The sequence below is a fragment of the Mustela nivalis genome, assembly GCF_964662115.1.
Source record: "Mustela nivalis genome assembly, chromosome: 1".
NCBI classification, from domain to species: Eukaryota; Metazoa; Chordata; class Mammalia; order Carnivora; family Mustelidae; genus Mustela; species Mustela nivalis.
This window is the reverse complement of record NC_139020.1, coordinates 183,441,445-183,464,871: the sequence shown is the minus strand read 5'-3', so window position 1 is coordinate 183,464,871 and position 23,427 is coordinate 183,441,445. Positions and strand designations below refer to the sequence as shown.

General features: G+C 38.8%; 1 protein-coding gene across 25 annotated transcripts in view; it reads right to left on the bottom strand.

Annotated features, from left to right (window-relative positions):
- Positions 1 to 23,427, bottom strand: part of MAGI1 (membrane associated guanylate kinase, WW and PDZ domain containing 1) — a 627,461-nt gene that overhangs the window by 90,802 nt on the left and 513,232 nt on the right. For 11 of the 25 annotated variants that reach the window (XM_082726709.1, XM_082726696.1, XM_082726700.1 and 8 more), the window contains 3 exons: positions 16,061 to 16,262; positions 9,186 to 9,268; positions 4,420 to 4,455 (listed from right to left, as the gene is read on the bottom strand). In XM_082726709.1, coding sequence (XP_082582835.1) covers positions 4,420 to 4,455; positions 9,186 to 9,268; positions 16,061 to 16,262 — 321 coding nt within the window. Of the gene's footprint in view, positions 1 to 4,419; positions 4,459 to 9,185; positions 9,269 to 16,060; positions 16,263 to 23,427 lie in introns of all 25 variants that reach the window. The other 14 variants (XM_082726685.1, XM_082726703.1, XM_082726704.1 and 11 more) reach the window with 2 other exon arrangements.

The window sequence follows — 23,427 nt, the reverse complement described above, 5'->3', positions numbered from 1 at the left end:
GCTAATTACTCAAAGTTTATGTTTTGCTCAGATTTGGCTGCATATCAAGAGACATTAATTTCATGGTTTTTGCTCCACATGTTATCTATTTGCAAACAAAGAGACAGGTTTTCCCCCTTCTCTTCTATTTTTTTTTTTTTTTTCTTCTTCTTAAACACTTAGCAGGTTTTAAAGAAGTCTTTGAGTTCCAGGAGACATAGCTACTAAAATGCAAGACAGGTCCAACGTGCAGATGTTGATGCTACTTGGCATTTTTATCCACCGAGCCTTCCGAACTGATGCAAATCAAATGCCTGGGAAATGGTTTCCCCTTACAAAGCTGGAAATTACCATTTAAATGAAAATGAACCAGGAAAATCTTTCCAAGGAGTTGAGAAATCGAAGATTAAAAAAATGCAAATTGGGGCTCGTCCACATGTTTGTTCAGGCATGGGGCAGAAGAGTGCGCAAGTGTGAGGGGACCACTCTGTGTTTCACTGGACCAACTCTTCCAAAATTTGCAACCTTGAATGTTTGGCCTATCTTTAGATAAGATGGGTAATATTAAGAATTTAATTTTTGTACCCTTACAGTGAGCACTAATATACAGAATTGCTGAATCACTATATTGTACACCTGAAACTCATTCAGTACTGTACATTAACTCACTCAATTATTAATTTGTCAACATTTAGAGAGTATCTACTGCCTCCTTGAGGGTGTGGTGGGCGCTGGAACACAAAGATAATGATTAAGTGCACAACTAAGCAGACAATTCAAATACCATATGGTTAGTGCTTTGACAGAGGACTGAAGAGGGTGCAAAAAAATAGAAGCCACCTCTGACCTTCGTCCTGCTGTCTAGTCAACAACTTTATACTCTAGAGGTAAAAAATGCGGCAGATCAACTGATATTCCTGGACGCTTGTGAATTTAAACACATCTTCTGGAACAGATTAGCAAACTCCAGAAATTTTCCAGTTTTCCAAGCTAAAACTCATTTTCTGTTGAAAAGATAGACTTCTCACTTCCACTGTGGTGATTAACTTAATAATAGGAATTAGTCTTCTAATGCTTAAAATAGAAATGGGTCATTGATTTAAAAAAGGAAGATGTTTTTTGTCTCGAAATTTGTCTTTTGGTTCTAAGAAACAGAATGACAGAAAATGCCAAAGCCTAGAAAATTATGACATTATAATTTATTATTATTATTATTATTTATTTATTTTTTTAACTAAACACTTGGATGTCACCTGAAGGGTCAGCCCTTATGTCTAACAACTGCTGGACATCAGATCAGAACATAACTACCTGACACAGCTGTTTTAGGCAGCTAAGACCTTTTCGGGGTTGCCCAGACTGGGGACTGAACCTTTGCTCTACCACTTCATCAGTCTAGTATTAGACGTGACTGAGTATCTTGCAACGACATCTTTCACCTGGATTTACTTGAAGGGTCAACTATGGATTAAATGAGGATGCCTCTAAGACATTTTGCACAGCACCTGGAATGTAGCTCAACAAATAGCAATGTTCTAAGAAAACAGGAAAGGAACAGAACAGATGTATATAGCCTGCTTGCAAGCTAGCCCTGCCCTTAAGAATCTCATTCTGTACTAATTGTCCCCACAGAAGCAAATATGAAGCAGCCCCATGTTCTACGTTTTCAGAAGAGATATGTCAGCACATAGACTGAAAGTCATGCTCATGATCACAGATAGATTTCAAAACTGTGACTTAGCCTTGGTGGGGAGGGAACCTCATTTTCCTTGTCTCTACCTCTCTCAGTTGGTGCCAGCACCTAAATACCCTATAATTTCAAAAGGGAGCACACTTTTCAATTCTGGGGAAATGTCTGCAGAGCATGTGATAAATTCTGCAAACCAGAAGTGCATAATGCAGCAACAGACCCAGCTCCAACCACTGAGTTCAGAAATGACAACTCTATAATCAAATGATCTGTGTCCAACACCTACACCAACCGCCCCCACCTCTCAGAGGCAGATAACAGACAGGGTTTTCTTGTCACATCTGGAATCTCATTGTTCTCTGAACACCTGACAGGTGCTATTGTTTGAAATTAGGACCCTCTTATTAAGAAAATGGGCAGTGAGCTTGTCAACAGAATCTGGAATGAATACAAAAGAAAACTCTGTGTGTGTGTGTGTGTGTGTGTGTGTGTGTGTACACACTACTCTTTACACACTGTGTCTGGCACACAAAAGTTGAGAGTCCTATCTCTACCCACAAGGACACATCTGGGTCATTTCTGCATACACAGTCTTCTCCTGACCCCTATTAAGGGCAGAGAGTACCATAAGGAGTAGTAAAAAGTCCAACAAGATGGAATTAGTCAATAAATGTTAAAACAGGGGCACCTGGGTGGCTCAGTGGGTTAAGCCTCTGCCTTCGGCTCAGGTCATGATCTCAGGGTCCTGGGATCGAGCCCCGCATCGGGCTCTCTGCTCAGGAGGGAGCCTGCTTCCTCCTTTCTCTCTGCTTGCCTCTCTGCCTACTCATGCTCTCTCTCTGTGTGTCAAATAAATAAATAAAATCTTTAAAAAATAAAAAATAAAAAAATAAATAATAAAACTACTAGGAAAAAACACTATGTGCTGATCACAGGGACAAATTTTAAGACACACTTTCATGAAGTTTCCTCACAAATACAGGAAGAGCTGCTCTTTCAGCCTTTCTTGACAGATCAGGAAAGGGAAGTTAAGAGAAGGGGAGTGACTTGCCCAGGTCAACAGGGGAGCCCAGACAAGGAGGCAGGCAGCCTGATTTGCCCCCGGAGACAGTTTTGCCATGTCACCAAACCATCTCCCAGGATTCCCATTATGACCATAAGAAACAATATACGTAGTCAGTAATGTTTATTTTTCCAAACTTCAACTACAGGAAAGTTCCCACAATATTACAGTTACAAGGGAAAAAAATTGAGAAACTGCTTTCCTAAAAATGTCAGCATTCAAACTTCCACAGAAGCACATAAGCCTCTATGCACAGCTATATTATCTCTCCCAGCCATCCTCTGAAAGCACTGGTCAGACACATCAATGACCTAGGAAGAGCGAAGAGTGATTTAAATCAGTTCAGCAAATGGTTAAGGCGCTCATCCTGCATCTCAATTGTCTTTTTCGATTACTTTCATATTACTGGTAATTCGTAAACTTGATGCAACAAGTTTCAAATTGTTCTCCACCAAAGGACGGATCTCAAGTCCTTCTTACCACAATGACAAGGACAACTTATTAAATACTTTTACAAAAATAAGCTCCATTCAATTGTTATCGACCGATGCCGGCATATCTATCACTTACAACGGGATATGTTTGCAACATTAAGAAAAACAGAGCTAAATTCCATTATATCATAACTCCAGTCAACCACGATTATTATATTATGAACACAAACAAAACCACATGAAAACAGTAATCTGTATTATTAAGTATTTATGTTTTCAGTTCTTAAGGCAATCGCAAAAATGTTAGGCTGATTCAATCATCTCAGGACAGTTCTTTTCATATTGATGTTAAACAATCTTCTATCTCAAAAACACACGATGGTCAATGGTCAATAAGTTAAGGCTTTTATGTGCAATTTAGTTTGAAAACCTTGGGCTTTCCAATCTATCCTTCAGTAAATGCATCAGACGGAATGCAAACTAATTTTAATATTGTTCAAAGCTGAACATAAAACTTAGCATAGAACATCATTCAATATATTCTAACAGCAAAGATAAAAGTATTTGGCATTATCTGCAAATATAAATTATTTCTAACTGCAGTGGCTAGACTAGTCAAGACTTGATTTAATGGATATACACACTCTAAGACAATGTCACACAGAAGCTCAGTATTTAGTGTTCAAGCCATTCACCTACATCTACAAAGTCATCACATGGCTGGTGACTTTCTGTCCAAGACTAAGACTTATTAATTATTCAGTTGATCAGGAGAATTCCTATATTGCTACCACTCCTACAAAGATCCCTAATGAGTTTGGTGGGTCTTTAGTTTTGTTTTGCTCTGCTTTTCTGTATGGCCCCTAGACATAACCACTCACACCCAATAAAGAAATGACGTGGAGGTAGGTCATACTGGAGATGAAGGCACGCAGCAAGTGTCGACCCTCTCCTGGCTCCTTTTCATCCACAGTTCACAAGACTACCTAGCACCAACTTGCTAACTCTCGTTCTAGTCTCGATGCACTCAGGCATTTTCTTTGTAGACACAATTTATGACAATTTATTACAACTCTGAATGATGCCTGCAAGTCAAACACTAGGGTTGTAAGATGGACCTTTCATGGATAAACCCAAGTGAAAGTCATCATTGAAGAAGTGCAAACTAAAGGAACAGAAAGATTAAGCAATTTGCTGGAGACAAAAAGCATTCAGGGCAAGTCAGGCAGTGGCAGCGGGCTGGGAGGGTTTACCTAGTTCACTGTCCAGCTCCTCGGTGTGGACCCCTTCTTCTCCAAAGGAATAGCGGGAATGAGACAGAAAAGAGAGAAAGAAAAATTGAGACACCAACACCAAGAAAGAAAACTCCCCTCAGAAAAACAGCAGCAAACACATCATTCCGTTTTGTCCTTACCTGCATTGTGGCCTATCTCAGTGGCTTGGCTAGTAAACCGGAGACCTCAGTGTAAATTACCAAATGGTAAGAGCTGATACTGGCAACATAATTATATGGCTCATTTCCTCGTGTGTCAGAATAGGGTTTGATTGGTGGTAGAAGATAACAAATACCTTTGAGGTTTCAATTTCAATGTTCTTAAGTGGGAAGTCACTTATTACAGACCTTATTTCGGGCAAACAAAGCTGTCACACCTTTCAATATTAGACCTTTTAATCCCACAATAATCCTCTAATCAGTGGGCAATTATACTCACAATTAAAGCATTACTTAACTTAGAAGGAATACTGCTGCGTGAAAAATGGAAGGTGAGGTCAAATTGAGAATGCGGATTGTAAAATGAGCTACACTTAACAGCGTCTTACAGCGGGAGTTAGAAATCATGTCAGGATGTTGTATGTTACGGAAGCAGACGCGAAGGCTGTGCTGAAATGACTATGGGGAGGCATCATGTAGTTTGTAGGGGATTTCTAAGTCAAACAGCTCAGAAATGTTAGAATGAAAATGTTCTCAATAAGTCAGGGGGCAAAACCAGTCAAGATCCTTTCCATGCTTGACCTCCTCCTGCTGTGATAACTGAGAACGCAGAAGGGCACACAACAGATCATCTTCATGTATAAAGTCCCCCCAGCTACAGAGCAAGTGGCCATTCCCTCTAATGTATGCTCCACTAACATGGAGTTCTCACCATTGCAAAATGCTCAGTGCCCAGGAGGTTTTGGTACATGGTAACTAACTAAATATTTCAAAATGGATGGATGGATGGATGGATGGATGTCTCCATTACTGACTTAAGTAATCAACACGGCGCTATCCGCCTTGTAAAGTCTTGATGTGAAAGTGATTCAGTTGCCAACAGTAAGTTTTGGTGCTGGCATTGTCTCTGAAAAATGGAATCTTATTTACATAAAATCATTCGAGAAAATGTCCACTTAAATATTATCTAAAAATGTCTTTGGGGGTGCATTCATTTATTTCTCCAATAAGCATTTAATGATTGAGACCTACTATGGGCCAGTCACTATGAAAAGTGACAGTTCAAATATCCATTCCAAGGAGGAGACAAATCCCAGACTCCCATAAATCAAAGTAAAGTTAAAACTGTGATTTGTTCTCTAAAGTAACACACATCACAGAGTGACTTAATCATATCTGGGGAAAGGTCACAGAAAAAGTCCCTGAGCTATAACCTAAAGGATATGAACAATTTAACAAAAAGACTTCAAGTGATGGATGACTGAAACTTGAGCTTTCTGACAACAGGGCATTCTGACTGTTGCGTTCATTGGTACATCTGAAGTTCTCAGGACACAGTTGCTATATAGAAGGCAACCAATAACCATTGGTGAAATATAAGAATATTCTAAGAGAGAACTAGTAGGGATGAAGGGCAGAGTGTAGAGGAACAAGAGTGAAAAAAGCCAGAGGTCAAACCACTTAGGGCTTGGGGACCTGCGATGGGGAGGGCTGGGTATTTACGGTACAGAGAACCAGTGAATAGGGGATGAGGGGGTGGTCCGTGATAACACAATCACACAGTCATTTTAAAAAATTTCTCTGGGTACAGCATAAGGAGAATGGGAAAGAATCTGGGTGAGAGATGAGTGGTGTGGCCTGCATGAGGATGCTACAGGTGGTGACGAAAACAGTGAATGGGTTGCAGAGATATCTGGGAAGCAAAGTAAATTCAGAGGGTAGATGGGTTGAAATGAAAAGTCAAGAGAAGGTAAGTCAAGGGGGACTCTTAGGTACGCATGAATTTTACCCTCGACTGAGAGAGGGAACACTTACAGAGGACCAGGTTTTGAGTGGAGACATCATTAGTTGGGTTTTAAGCAGACTGAGTCTGAAGTCTCAAATCTTTCAGACAAAAAGCATTATCGATCAGGCATATACAAATATTGGCCTGGAGCTCAAAGGCAAGGTGAAAGGCCTCTAATTCAACTAGATACACAGAAACAACAAAAGGATCCAAATCCCAAAAGATCAAAGATCAAAATCCCAAACCGGCTCATCACTTTTTTGAGTTAGGAGACAATATATAAAATTTTTACAGTAAGTATGATGCTCTATTGTTACATTCCATGTGTGTATGACTTCCACAAAACAAAGAAGTAGAGGAGGAATACTGTGACCAAAAGTGTTATTCTTCTTTGTGTTACAACATAAACAACAACACAAGGCAGATTTGTGTTAACAGGTAACAGAAAATGCAGGTGTGGGGACTGATAAATGAAGAGTGGTAACATCTGATTATATATTTATACTGTTTGTGTATACAGGCACACAGACATGTATGTCATTTCTTCTAGAAAAAGGTTATGTGAATCCTAGTGTTGAAGGGATAATTCATCAACTAATGGTATTTGGTATGAATACATACTTGTTCCAGAGATAATATCATTTACACCAATGTTAAGAATTTTAAGGATTAAATATGAGTTGACCTTTAAAGAACACAGGTTTTTTGTTTTGTTTTGTTTTTTTAAAGATTTTATTTATTTATATTATTTATTTGACAGACAGAGTTCAAAAGTAAGCAGAGAAGCGGGGCGGGGCGGGGGGGAGCAGGCTCCCTGCTGAGCAGAGAGCTAGATGCAGGGCTCGATCCCAGGACCCCAAATCATGACCTGAGCTGAAGGCAGAGGCTTTAACACACTGAGCCACCCAGGTGCCCCAACACAGGGGTTTAAAAAAAAGAAAGAAAAAAAAAACACAGGGGTTGAGGGTATTGAATGTCTGCAGTCAAAAATCTGTGTGTAACTTGACTTCACCAAAACTTAAGTACAAATAATCTACTGTTGAAAACCTTAGCAATAATATAGTGGAGTAACACTTCTTTTGTACATTATAAGTACTATATACTATATACTTTCAATAATGCTTAATCTTTTCTTAATGGTTTTGGTACTTTAAAGCTGTAAGATTCATTTGCAGGTTTTTCAAATTATCAGAAGTCTCCAAAAATTTTTCCAATATATTTATGGAAAAAAATCTACATAAAAGTGGACCAGTACTGTTCAAATCTGTGTTGTTCAAGGGTCAACTGTACTAGATTTGGTCACAAAATAATTTAGCAATTCTACTCAACACTTCATTAAGTTTCTCTTGGTAAAAGCTGCTGGAGTCGTCTATCATCTATAAAATATATTAACAGGCATTTTTGTATGTTCCTAGTGTAATTATAATGGAGACCGACAGTGAAGCTCTCTTATGGTAATAAGAAGTCGAAAATGCGTTTGCAATCATCAAGCCTTAAATAAAGATTAAATTTCATTCTCTGAAATTTTAAGGTTGAATGTATTTTATATTCTGATCTTTGAAAATTGGTCACTTTTATATTATATATGAAATCTAATATTTGAATAATCAGACAGTTCCTTATCCCTGAAGCATGCAAATAATGAAGCTGACCGCACATGTTCCATTTCTTCTTCAGGAATGGGACTAAGCAACCAAAATGAAATGAGCATCTCAGGCATGCCTCCTTAGTCAGAAGGATTTGTAGTTCCATTTGGAGTCACTCAGATAATATGAACACGCAATTTTATGCTCATTTCATGGTGTCTGCAATCCATGTAGAGCAGAAGGATCTGGGAGTACAAGGTTTTGGCAGTATTGTGCTTTACTGGCTTACATTTTCAGACAAACCTCAAGTTTATATATACAACAATTCTGTGCCAAAGGATAAATTAATAAAGCTTCATTATCTTAAAGTAAAATACGTACTCCATAATTATACCACCAATTCAAATGCCAGAGATGAATAATGAATAGCAAAACAAACCATTTCCCTTTTAATTCATCCATGTCAAAAAAGAAGCTCTGGTAGAACTTGAGATAGACTCCAGTGTACTGTAAAGGCACACATTTGCTCTAATTTTTTTTTTTTTTTTTTCAGTTTGGAAGAGTAATTAGAAATCCCAAAACCTTGAAATAAACTTTAGTCAATAAACAAGTCAGTTGTTAGGGGTTTTTTTGTTTGTTTGTTTGGTTGGTTGGTTTTTTTGAGATTAATAGACAAAGTCATGCTAAGGGAAACACCTCAGGCTCTTTCTTAGAATGTACTTTTCAGATAACAAGGGTATATCCCAAGTTACACAGAAATTCCCAAAGAAGAAGTTTCCCTATGTCAAATAATGAAACATGCAGAATTCAAGAAAAGTTCTTGATTTTTTCCTTTAAGACTTCTGCCATAAAGGATTAGGACCCAATGGGTAAGGAACTAGAGCATCTCTGGTTTCTATTTCAAGAGATTTTCTTGAGTTTTCTCCAAGGTCCTGAAGGCAGAGGTTGTATCTTCATTGAAACAATCTGACGGCCTTAAAGTTCTGTTTCTAACAGATACTAGCACTCATCTGCCTTTATGTGTAAACACACTGTTCTTTTAAAACAATTCTGATTCTACTGCTGCTCTTGGAAACTATGGGTTACTTATTTGAAATTGGGTGACCTTTTAAAAACTCACTCTTTAAAGCCCGGTTGACCTTGCTACAGAACTTAAACCTTGCCCATGTGAATAAGTTCCAGGCTCACTGGAACCAAGACCTTCCCAGCCCTTACCATCATCTTCACACTCTTCCAGAGGCTTCTGCTGCTTGTTGAGGCACCGAGGGTCTAACCAGGATGTTGTCTTTGTGTTATGGCTGAAATCAAGACACAATAACGAGAAATACATTTGAAAAGGAAAAGAAAAAAGACACAAAGCTCAGCGGCAAAGCTACTTTGTCAAGAGCAAAGCCAAACCAGAAGAGAGACCAAGGTTGGAATCTGAAAAGGCGTGGGAAGGGCCTTAGGTAGACTTTTTACTTATCGAAGGTATTCCATTATGGAATGCTTAACACATGATGCCAGTTTGGTTTGTGAAAAATGAGTTCCAAAGGATACTCCTTGTCTCCATGTCTAGGCTTCTTTCAGTCTTCACTTTCACAGAAGAGCAAACCAGTTTGCTTTAAATTTGCCTCTGACTTAAACCTTGAATGCTGGAATTCACAAAGAAGGCTGCTATTTCACTCATTAGATTACATAAGATTTCTCCTGACGCTGAAACTACCTCGGTTCACACAACTGGCTCCCAGAGCCTAATACCTATCATTAATCACATCCTGAATTACGTTGCATGCAAAGTGATGGCAACCTGGAATTACCTATCCTAAACAGAATGTAGGCCAAAAAACCCCCACAAAGCTTGAAGAAACTAAACATGTCTGCCTTCTAGGGCCCAGCCCGACTCCAGGTGAAGTGTTTCAACAGACACTGAGTTAGACCTTAAAGGTCTGAGAGGGCACCGGACTCTTTCTGATTAGCGCCCTGAAGCCATGCAGCAAGACAAGAATGTCTGGAGGAACTACCTGTAGCAGCTCGAGACTGTGGGGACAAAGTTCTGCCTGAGCTCCCAGGCCACTTATGCAAGCTCAATCAAGGGGGCAACAAACTATAACGTCACTAAGTTCAAGCTGCAAATCAGAAATGAAAAAAAAAATTTTTTTTTTGAAACTGAGGTAGTAATTGTAATCATTTTTGGAAGTCTGCCATTTAGATTATAAATGCTGAAAAACATGGTCACAGTTATTTTGAGTTTCAAGTCTTATGAATTGTTGAAAAACGTTAAGGCTTAAGTGAAAAACAGAATGTGCAAATATATATACAAATCACCTCAACTGTATGTAAAGGAAAAAAAAAAAGAAAGGTAAAATAGTAACAACTGTCATCAAATTACTACTTCTGTGTCCACTTAGAATTACCAAAATCTGTTCTTTTTCACGTATAATTTACTAATCCTTACGATGAATTTATGAGGGAAGTATTAATACATTTTACAGATGAGAAAGATGAGGACAGAGGCGAGAAAATTTGTAGAAGGCTATGTTGTTGATACCTAGCAACACTGGCAAAAAACCCAGGGAGTCCAACACTAGAACCCACGGTCTGTGCTATTCCTACATGAGCAAGAGAGTAAAAATGGCCGTTGCTGGGCAGGAAGATTATTTATGATTTTTTAAGATTTTTTTTTAAAGATCTTATCTATTTGACAGGCAGAGATCATAGGCAGGCAGAGGTAGGCAGAGAGAGAGGAAGGGAAGCAGGCTCCCTGCTGAGCAGAGAGCCTGCCGCGGGGCTCGATCCCAGGACCCTAGGATCATGACAAGCTGGAGGCAGAGGCTTTAACCCACTGAGCCACCCAGGCGCCCCATTTATGATTTTTTAAAAAACACTTTTGTATTTTGAGATAATTGTTGATTCAAGTGTACTTATAAGAAAGAATAGCGAGCCATCCCACATGCCCTATACCTAGAGTCCCCCAATGGTAACATCTTACAAAACTGAAGTACAATGTCACAACTGGGATATTGCTCTCCATACAGCCAAGATAGAAAAATTTCAGTCATAACAAGGATTCCTCCTTATGTTACCCTTTTATAGCCACACCTGGTTTTCTTCGAGTCCCTGCCCCCTCAAACGCCTTTTCAATCCTTAGCAACCACTGATCTCTCCATTTCCATGGTTTTGTCATTGTAAAAATATTCTATGGAATCATACATATGTAATCTTTGGGGACTGCTATTTTTTCGTCCAGCATAATCCTCATCAAGGTAGTCACATGTCTTGATACTTAATTCTTTTCATTGCTGAGTTGCATTTCATGGCATGAATGTACCAGAGTTTAACCACTGAAGGACATGTTGGTTGTTTTCAATTTTTGGCTCTTTGGAATTAATCTACTATAAACATTCAAGTCCAGGTTTTTGTGTGAATGTTAAGTGTTCACCTCTCTGGCCAAATGTGCAATTGCTGGGTCATATGGTAGTTGCATGTTTAGTTTTATAGGAAACTCCCCAACTGTTTTCTAGAATGTCATACAATTTTACATTACCACCAGCCTTGTATGAGCAATCTAGTTTCTCTGTATCTCTGCCATCATTTACTGTTATTAACTATATTTTTATTTGAGCCATCCTAATAGGCATGTAATGGTATCTTTGTGATTTTAATTTGCATTTCCCTAATGGCTAATGACGATCAACATTTTTTTTTCATGTGCTTATTTGCCATCTGTATATCCTCTTTAGTGAAATGTCTGTGGCTCACTTTTTAATTGAATTTTTTTAATGCTACTGTTGAGTTTTGAGAGCTCTTTATATACTCTTGGTATCAATCCATTTTCAGATATGGGGTTTGCAAATACATTCTATCTGTCCATAGTTTGCCTTTTCATCCTCTTGTTAGGGTCTTTTCTGAAGCAAATGTTTTTCATTTTGATGACATTGTATTTATCAAAGATTCTTTTTTTAGGGTTCATGTTTTTGATGTCAAGTCTAAGAACTCCTCATCTAGTCCTAGAGCACCCCTCCAATTTTTTTCCCCAAAAAGTTTAATTGCCTTGTGCTTTACACTTAAGTCTGTGATGGTCTACTGTCAGTTAATATTTTTACTAAGGTGTGAGGTGGAGATGGAGGTTAATTTATTTACTTCTGGCTAAACACTTAATCTAATGCCATGTTCATGAAAAGGCTATCTTCCCTGCATTGAACTGCTTTGGCATCTTTGTTGAAAATCACTTGGATATATTTGTGCATCTGTTTCTGGGTTTCAGTGATATGCACCAATACAATACAGCCTATGTTACTGTAGCTCTATAATAAGTCTTGTTACCTGGTAGACTGATTAAATTTATTCTTCTCTTTCAAAACTGTTCTGGGGCAGCTAGGTGGCCCAGTTGGTTAAGTGTCTGACTCTTGATCTCAGCTCAGGTCTTGATCTCAGAGTTGTGAGTTAAAAAACAAAAACAAACAAAAAACCCAAGAACAAAAAAACCAAACTTTTCTGGCTATTCTAGTTCCATCGCCTTTCTATATAAATTTTTTTTTTAAAGATTTTTATTTATTCATTTGACAGAGAGAAATCACAAGTAGATGGAGAGGCAGGCAGTCAGAGAGAGAGAGAGAGGGAAGCAGGCTCCCTGCTGAGCAGAGAACCCGATGCGGGACCCGATCCCAGGACCCTGAGATCATGACCTGAGCCGAAGGCAGCGGCTTAACCCACTGAGCCACCCAGGAACCCCTATATAAATTTTAAAATGAACTTGTCTATATTAACAAAAAACCTCACTGAGATTTTGACAGGATTTGCATTAAACCTGTATATCCATTTTGGAATATTTTACTATATGATTGTGTCTTTCAATCTACATCTTTCAGTGTATGAATAGGAGACATCTCTCCATTTGTTTAGACTTTCTTTGATTTCTTTCATCAATATTTTGTAGTTTATAGCATTTAATATCTTGTATACATTAATTTACATGTAAGTGGTATTTTTCTGGAAGTAAATATGAATTATATTGTATTTGGAATTTTGCTGTACGCATGTTCATAGAGATATACATATACGCTTATCTTTACCTTGTGATCTTGCTGAACTCACTAATTCTAGAAATTTTTTTTTAGATTTTATGTGATTTTGTACATTTCTTGTATACACTCATGTAATCTGCATTGAGGGATAGTTTTATTCTTTCTTTTTCAATCTGTAGGTCTTTTATTCTCTTTCTTGATTTATTATCCTGGCTAGAAATTTCAGAATCCTGTTAATAAGAGTGGTGGGAACTGAGGTGCCTAGTGGGCTCAGTTCATTAAGTGACCGACTCTAGTTTCAGCGCAGGTCATGATCTTAGGGTTGTGAGATCAAGCCCTGTGCCGGGTTCCAAGCTCATTTCTAGAAATGAGCCTGCTTGTCTCTCTCCCTCTGGGGAGGCCCACACACACTCTCTAATCAATAAATAAAATCTTAAAAGAAAAGAAAAAAAAAGACTGGTGAGAGCTAATATCTTTAACTTGTCCCTAATCTTTCAGGGGAAAGTTTTGCTTTGGGTTTTTTGGTCTTTTATCACTAAGTATAATGTTTGCTGTACATTTTTGGTAGATATCATCAAGTCAAGAAAATTCCCCTCTCTTCTTATTTTTCTGAGAATTTTTACCCTCAATGAATGCTGAATTGTGTCAAATACTGCATTGATGATTATGATCATGTGTTTTTTTTTCTTTAGTATCTTAACATGTTAGATTATATTTAGGAATTTTTCACATACTAAACCAATCTTGCATCCCTAGGATAATTCCCACTTGGTTATGGTGTATACTTCTTTTTTTTCCCCCCTAAGATTTTTATTTATTTATTTATTTTAAGAGAGAGAGAGAGAGAGAGAGAGAGGAAGAGAGCGTGCATGCCAGCAGGGGAAGGCAGAGGGAAAGAATCTCTAGCTGTCCAGCAGGCTCTGAGGGGAGCATGAAGTCCAATGCACGGCTCAATCCTAGGACCCTGAGATCATGACCTGAGCCAAAACCAACAGTCAGACGCTCAACTTTTTGAGCCAGCCAGGTGCTCCAAGTCTGCAGTTTATTTTAGAATAGACTGGACTATCCTAGTCCTTGTTTGCTTTTGGTAACAAGGTAACAACAGCTTCATAAACATAATTTGCTAAGTGTTCCTCTACTTCTATTTTCAGAAGGAGACTGCTTAGAAAGGTAATTCTTTGAGCCTTTCTCCAGTGAAAACATCTGGTCCTGGAGATCTCTTTTTCATGAGCTTTTAAATGACAAATTCATTTTCCTTAATAGTTATAGAGCTTAGTTAAGTTATCTATTCCATATTGGATGAGTTGTGGTCGTTCGTACTTCTCACGAAATTGGTCCATTTTATCTAAGTTGTCAAATTTATGTGTGTAGATTTGTCGGCAATACTCTCTGATTACCTTTTAATGTCTTCAGGGTCTGCAGGAATTCCCTGTTTAATTCCTAATGCTGGTAATTTGTGTCTTCTCTAATTTTTTTTCTTTGTCAGTTTCGCCTTGTTTTTATTCACTGAACAGCAGACCTTCAACTTCTATCTAGTTGCATATAATAGATTTACTTATATTTTTATCTATAGTTTAATTGGCCATTTCTTTTTCTTTTGTAGTAGTACATAAAACTGAGGTAAATCTTGAGAGGATCCTGATAATAGAGCCAAAGTGCAACATTTTAAAAATTAACTATTACTCGTTAAAAAATTATATTATCTTAGATTTTTTAGAACGGTTACGACTATTTTTCCATTTTTAGTAAAGGTTCTTTTTAAATGTTTAACTTTAATAATATGTATTATATATGTATATATGTGTGTGTATATACATATACACACATGAGTATGTATAAGTTTTATAATTTTGAGAGACTTTTCATATCCATATACAGCAATCCCCCCGCTTATCCACAGGGGCTAAGTTTCAAGACCTCCAGGAGATGCCCAAAACTGTAGATAGTACCGAATCCTACAAATACCATATCTTTTCCTACTTATACATACCTATGATGAAGTTTAATTTATAAATTAGGTACAATAAGAGATTAACAATAATAGTAAAAGAGAACAATTATAATAAATGATTAAAAATTATATGAATGTGGCCTCTCTCTCTCAAAATATATCTACTCACCCTTCTTGAAATGACGTGAGATGACAAAATGTCTACGTGGTGAGATGAAGCATTGTGAATGACATAAGCATTGTGATGTAGCATTAGGCTACTACTGATCTTACAGTATGTCAGGAGGATCATCTGTTTCCAAAACACAATGACCATAAGTAACTAAAACCATGGAAAGAGAGACTGTAGATAAGGGTGGGGGTGTCCATATTCTCAAATTTTAATCCATGTACTTGTCCCATGTTTAAGAACAAAACCAACTTAAAATGGATCAGAGACCTAAAAGTAAAAAGTAAACTATAAAATTCTAAAACAAAGAGAGCAGAAAATGACAGCTGTATCACTTTGATTTAAGCAAAAGTTTCTCAGCCAGCACACTAAAAAAACAAAGCCCACAGAGGAAAAACACTGATAAATCAGACTTCCTCAAAATTAAGAACTTTGGGCTCTTCAAAAGACACAGTCAAGACAATGAAAAGAAAACTTAGGCATGGGGAGAATGTTCACAAACCACCAAGATGATACAGGAATTGTATCCAGAATGTATGAAGAACTCCTAAAACATAACCAAAAGGAAAACAAAAAAAAAACGAAACAAGACAACCCTAGAACCCAAACAAGAAAAAATAAGCAGAGGATTTACCCCTTCTTAATGGCTCAATATATTCCTTTTTTTTTTTTCTTTTAAGGTTTTATATGCTATGCCATTATATATATATATACACCAAATGTGGCATCCCACTCTTTAGGGAAATTATGAACCTTATGCTGCTTCAAGGTCCTCAGACTCAAGGATTAGGATGCTCTGCTAATTGTTTTTCTCGACAAAGCTGGCTAAATTGTGTAAAAGCCTACCGTGAGCCTGTGACCAGTCTTTTTAGATGTCATTGACCAGCACAGCCACTAGAGATGGGAAGGAAGGGGAATGAGAGAAAGGAAGAGAACTTCAGGGAGGAGGAACGGTATACTTTACTCTATAAAATAGACTTCTCCATTTTCGGTGTAGGCCATCTCCCAGTTCTCAGGTAGAGGACCTAAATTATCCTCTGCACAAAGAGGTAGGTATTGAGGGAACTTCTGAGAAGCGTCCGTGATGGGAGCAGCAACGATACCACTATTCACAGGCGGTAGTGCTGTTTCTTGGAGAGTGTGCTCTTCTTGGTCACCAGAATCGGCTGTGAAATCACAGGGAGATGGAGAGAAGAAAAAAAAAAATTCATCAATCATATCCCAAACCGGGGAGTTCACTACTGTCCACATCTATATCCTTAGAAGCCCTCACTCTTTCCTAATTGCTGGCCATCAACTCTACTCCATTTTATGTAGTTGGAAGTTCTTTCCAGAGAAAATATCAAAATGACATAGCACAATTATTATACCTGAAGAGAAAGACATGCTCAAATAATGCATTGCTCAAAATCTTAGACATGCCAAAGAAGAAACAAATTCATGACTCAAAACCTTGAGCCTCTTATACTAATAAGGCCATTGAAACACAGACGGAGCCATACTCCTGCTCTGAGGTTCCATGTGGTTTCATGACCCAGCGGGCGTTGGAGGGCAAGAACAAAGTCCATGCTGAAAACACAGCGTCGATGGCATCTTAACCATTTTTGTATCGATCATTTAAAATATTCCTGGTAGACAGTGGCAAAGATCAAAGACTGACACATCAAACTGGAAAGTATATAAAACTTTAGACTATAGACACAGATATCCCAGTGAGTCAGATTTGAGCCTCTTTTGGAAAAGTGACGGGAATGTTCCTGTGAAAACCACGACAGTTCCCCCCAGAACAGGATCATGTGGGTGGACTAATCTGACTTGGGTCTTAAAAGAAGACTCTAAGTACATGAATCTCCTTGCCTTCTTATTAACTGGAAACATCACGAGGCGATGTCATCCAAGTATCCACAAACGGCACTGTTGACATTCTGGCTGAATTTTTATAGAGGCCAAGAATATTAAACATCATTCTCCATGGGGCTTTAAAACATAATAATCAGGGGTTGTAGTTATTTTCTATCTCCCACAGTAATTCTCCAGTAGACATTTCTGAATCCTGAAAGCAGACCGAGGAATAATAAAAGGCTGCTTTCCAATCTTTCTCTGATGAGTAGCGCCCAATGATGCACATGAGAATGAAGGTAATTCAGCATTTGGATGGAGAACATGTCGAGCTTCTTAAACAAGCATCTCCACCAAAGATACACACCATCGAAGAGGCTGCCCTGCATCTCTCCCATCTCTTCTTAAAAACCCTTCTCAGACCTCCCTTTGGAAATCTGTCCATTCAAGGTCATGGTGGTCTAGGTGTGGACTGACTTAAACCAACTCCTAGGTCATGTGCTGGTTCTAAGTCACATTATCACTCTTGCCTTTGTGACAGTATTGGGCACATGATCCAAAGCAAACCTGTGAATGCCAGGCGTAGAAGTGTTTGCTGGGATTATTCTTAAGGTGATTCTCACGCTGTAGGTGCTGGTGGCTATCTGGACACAGCTTGGCAAGACCTGACTTAGAATTAAGCCTACTTAGAGGAAAGGCAGAAAGGAAAGATAGAGAAAGTCACCAAATGGCCCTAATTGAGCCACCGATTCCATATACTCCTGGCCTCTTCAACTGCTTGATCCCCTAAATTCTTGCTTAAACCAATGTGTTTGCTTGCTTAAAACAATTTATAGCCATGACTGCAGATTAAGAAAGCAATTAGAATTCTGAAGCAGAAAAAGGAAATTAGGCCAACATGGAAGAAATATTTTGAAATTTCTGATCAATTAAAAAAAAATAAATTCCAAACTTGGCAAGATCCAGAAGAGTCGCCTGTAGTTCTCTAGGAGCCAACGTATATTCATTTCTGATGTTTTTAGAATGTACACTCCTCACCAGTCAGTGGCTGTAACGATCACCTGGAGAGATGCTAACATGCAGATTCAGACTCCCTACGACAGAGAACAGGTTTGGGAGAAGGTTCCAAAACGTGCATGTTGAAAGCACCCAGGTATAAGAATATACTTGGAGGATGGAGGTAACGAATTCTCAAAAGAATCACTAGAACCTTCAGCTTCTAGGAGGGATTTTGTCCTCCTGCCAGAGTACGGAGCAAATGCCTGCATCTACAGTGCCAGGACAGAGGCACAAATGGTAGGTCTGGAGGAAGCACTAGAGAGAGTGCAACCTGTCTGAGCAGAGCAGGGAACTCAGTGCCAGGTAATCAGCATCCTGAGGAAAAGTGGATTCAGTGTTTCTGGATCTCTGATTTTTTTCTTTTTCTTTTTTAAGATTTTTATTTATTTATTTGACAGAGAGAGAGAGAGAGAGAGAGAGAGAGAGAGAGAACACAAGCAAAGGGAACATCAGGCAGAGGGAGAGGGGAAGCAGGCTCGCCACTGGGCAGGGAGCCTGATGCAGGACTCAAACCCAGGACCCTGGGATCATGACCTGAGCTGAAGGCAGCTGCTTAATTGACTGAGCCACCCAGCTCCCCAGATCTCTAATTGTTCAGGAGAAAGTAGGAATGTCTATTTTTATGCAAAAACTCCTAATATTTCTATCACAATTCCTTAAAAACAAACAAACAAAAGGCAATATGGCATGTCCAAAAAAATAAAATAAAATAAAAAAGAGAGAGGGGGAGAGAGAGAGAGAGAGAGAGAAATTAGTTATAAGCATTAACTTAAGAGCCAGACTATCTGACTTTGAATCCTGGCCTCACCTGTTATTAATGTGGGCAACACACTTAATTAACCTCTATATGCCTTGGTTTCCTCATCTATAAAATGGGGATAACCACAGCAAGCCCACAGGATTGGGGGGAGACTGCATGAGTAAAGCACTCAGGACAACATCTCGTACACAGTTAACAGGATTTGTTAGCTGTCCCCATCATCAGTTTCTTCATCAACATTATTAATCCTAATAATCTTAATCCTAATCCTAACCTTTGTCTCCAGGTCAGATCTGGCCCTCAGGAAACTGGCAGGAAAAAAACAGATGTGACATCAGACAACAGACCAAATCAGAGATCTGCCTGTTTTAGCTGTGTGACCTCGGAACAAATTACCTTTCTGAGCATCTGTTTCCTCATCTGTAAAATGGAAATGACGCATAAAGCCATGAGAACTAAAGGACTGAGGACACACAAAATGCTTGTCAATGTGCCTGGCACTCGGTGTGGGCATCTTGGGTGCTCGGGACTGGGACCTGCTTCCGGAAATGCAAATGTACCAGAGCCAGTGATCATCTTTTCACCCAATCTTTAAGAGCTAGAGAAGTACCAGGACAATGAATGACATTCAATAATTTTACCTAAGAATTTTAATTAACCCATTTTATTTTTAAGAAAGATTTTATTTATTAATTTGACACAGAGAGAGAACAAAAGTAGGGGGAGCAGCAGAGGAAGAAAGAGAGATAAGTAGGCTCTCCACTGCACAGGGAGCCCGATGTGGGGCTCGATCCCAGAAATCAAGACCTGAGCCGAAGGCAGAGGCTTAGCCGACTGAGCCACCCAGAGGCCCCAATTAACCCATTTTAATAGAAACTGGATGTAAGAGGGAAAGAGTTGTGGCAATAGGTGGGACCTAAATAGGAGATGGTTCAGCTTAACAATAAGTATATATAATTTATGTTAAAAAGAAAGAAAGAAAGAAAGAAACCCCTGCTAGTGTTCCAAAACCTCAACTATGGGAAAGGAATATTAGCATAATGGTAAAATATCTAAGTAACTGTAATTTCCTAAGGAAAAATGAAAATTATCCAAATTTTTTTTTATTTTATATATTTTTCATGTCTTAAAACATGCTTGAGGTATGATTGACGTAAATATATTTTAAAAGATTTTATTTATTTATTTGACAATGAGAGAGATCACAAGTAGGTAGAGAGGCAGGCACGGAGAGAGGGAAACAGGCTCCCTTCTGAGTAGAGAGCCTGATGCAGGGTTCGATCCCAGGACTGTGAGATCATGACCTGAACCATGAACCGAAGGCAGAGGTTTAACCCACTGAGCCACCCAGATGCCCCTTAAATATAGATTTTTTTATTGAAAGGTTTTTTTTTTTTTTTTAGCTTCACTGAGGTACAACTGACAGAACTGTACGATATTTAAAGGATACATTGTAATGATTTGCTATGTGTATACACTGCCCAAGGATTCTCCTATCTAACTGATTAACCAAAATAAAGCTATAGATATTTAATGTAAACAGTTTGACATGTTTGGCTTTCTGTGTCTTCTTTCCAGTTCAACAGAGCCTTAAACAACCTCATTCTCTCAAAGAAAATGAGAAGTCCAACAATGGGAGAACCAGCGACAAAGTGCAGACTTACGAATTCATCGTCCTACTCATGGCTTTGACTTTGACATGTGCTCTGATTTTAAGAAAAATCTTTCATTTGATCTACCAAACATGGAGGAGCGCTGCTATCACTCTCTGACAAAAGGTTGCCAGTGGATCCAAACAGTGGAAAAGGGACGACTGGAACACAGGCTGGATGGGGAATCAGGAAGCCTGGTTCTCCTGCTGTCTAGTGGGGGGACATGCCCTGTTCCTCAGTGTTCCCGTCTACAAAATGTGGAAGGTAATGCCTAGGTTGCTAAGCTCTCAACATTTCCAGGTGGTTTGGGGGATACGTGTGAAAATGACTTATAAACCATAAAAGAACATAAATAACTTTTTCATGTATAATAAGTAAGAAGTTTCCAAATATTAAATACACATATGCATACTTGGGGCCTTGTGAAGGTGACTCATGTCAGACATACATTTCTGGAGCGTGTATCACATGCCCCCAACTTTTAGCAGTAGGTGCCATCTCTGACGGTGTACAGAGCTAATAAACTTGATTTAAAACACACAGAGCACACCAGATGAGCATGCGGGCTCTGAAGTCAGATTTTGGGGTTGAAATGACAGCTTTGACAGTCACTGGCTTTGTGATCTTTTTTTTTTTTTTTTTTTTAAGATTTTATTTATTTATTTGTCAGAGAGAGAGCGAGCGAGAGCAAGCACAGGCAGACAGAGTGGAAGGCAGAGTCAGAGGGAGAAGCAGGCTCCCCACGGAGCAAGGAGCCTGATGTGGGACTCGATCCCAGGACGCTGGGATCATGACCTGAGCCGAAGGCAGCTGCTTAACCCACTGAGCCACCCAGGCGTCCCTGGCTTTGTGATCTTGGACAAGCTATTAGACCTCCCTCATATATGTGTAAAAAGCTTAGCAAAGTGCCTGCCACATAGCCCTGAGAAACATTAGCTCCTAAAATAATATCATCTCTTGACATTCCAAAGCAATGTTTTATCATTGCCTACTAATGGAAGAGAAGCATCAGCAACCTCATGTTCAATAATAGGGGGGCTGCTGGGAGGAAAATAAAGCCTCGGAACACAATTAAATAACCTTTGATGTCTCCTGGAGGGGGTTAATGGACGAACCATCTACTTTTTAGCTGTGGTGGTTTGGTACAGATTTTCTAAGCTGTCTAAACAAGGTCCTTATACAAATGCTTTTATTTAGCGTTAAGCAACTGTGTGCTTTGGTCAGCAATATAACTCTACCTTCAGGAAGCACACATAAAGAGTGTTCATTCTCAAGGACTCATGTAGGTCCATAATTGAGGCCACTGTGTAGAAGACTGGCCTATTGCTTCATGCTCAACAGTCAGTTCTGGAAGTATCTGGGGGGTAGTATCTGGAATGGGTTCCTCGTTGTTCAGCTCTTGCCTCAGTCACTGACAAGAGGAAGGGATTGCGGCCACCTCCCCAGGAGGCTTTTGGCCACAAGTCTCCTCCTCTTTTGCCTACAGACATGCCCCATATTATTTAGACATTTCATGCCTCCTTCCAAAGACCCAAAGCAGAAGTCAGTTAAGAGAGCAGCAATAGCATGTTAATTAAAAATATCCCAGTAAATATTTTTAATACCTCCACTGTGTTTCTCTATTTGTATATGAAACTCATTTCTTTATCATAACTCTCCCAACCAGGAGCCAAGACCTCATTATATTACTGTCACTCTATGCTCCAAGAGGCTCGTGAATTGCTACTTCAAGCGGTTCAGAGAGCAAAAATGCTTTGACACAGCTAGTTTGATACACATATCATAGACTGGGTAGTGTCAATTATCTGAAAGAATTTATATGAGTTAGGGTATGACAGGTTGTCAGCTGTCAGAGTTGTAGCATGGTAAATGAGAAGGCATTTACTCAACACACTGAGGATGCCCATCACACGTATATCTGAAGATCATTTCTCTCTGCATCCTACTGACTTTCTTGGTGTTAAGTACAGGAGGCTGAGGAAGACAATAAGGTGCCACCTGGCTTTTGTGTGGGGGTGTGCGGAAGGAATGATCAGACTGGTTTCGGCAATTGACAAATTGAGCCCCAAAGTTTTTCTTCGATGCCAGAATTTCTAGGGAGTATTCAGTGGGGTCAGAATACCTGAGGTGTAGCCTTTAGAGACCAAGATTTATAGTAGCTAGTACCAGGAAGAGCATTAAAACCTATAGTCAACAACTCCTACTTTATTCCTGCTTCATAGCCAGAAACCTACTTAATAAATAGAAAAGAAATAAGGGCACACACATTTCCTGGGGACCGTCCAGTCCACATGGCAGAACGATTCCCGTGCACATCACTCTGAAAATCTTATTTCTGTGCCCACAACTATGTTTTGGGTTATATTATGATTTGCTATCCTTATTTGGTGAAAGATCAAGACATTATAATGTTAGCTACTTTTTTAAAGAAATATTAACTTTTTTTTCATAATCTGTTTTCCTATCAGCAAGGACTATTATACACGAATCAAGTATTTCTAAGTAATTGAAATGAGCTGATTTCAATAAATGCATATGCAAAAGATTGTAAATTTCTCCTAGCTATTACAACTATAGGTTAGCCCCTGGCCTAACCATTCTAATTGGAAAATGGAAATTTTTTTTGAATCCAGTTCTTGGGAGCTGTAAGGGGGAAGTTAGTTATGATTTAACCTTAACCATTTCACATGTGATAGAAGTCAGATAGTACATTTATAATAAGAGAACTACCAAGAACCAACAAGCTAGAATAACAAAGTAGGTCTCCGCTTCTTTATTCAATGCCTCTTGCAGAAGGCGTGGTTACTGTTAGGACAACAAAACCATCAGAAATTATCTTAATTGTCATCTTGAAGAATTTTAGGTTTCTGACTTAATGACTTAGAAAACTTCAGAAGAGGTCTATACAGGCTCTAGAAACCATTTGGCTAATACAAGCATTTTCCTAAATATCCTATTAGCTTTGCTAACGCAATACAGACTTTAATTAATTTCCCCTTTATTGGAATTGAGTCTAATCAA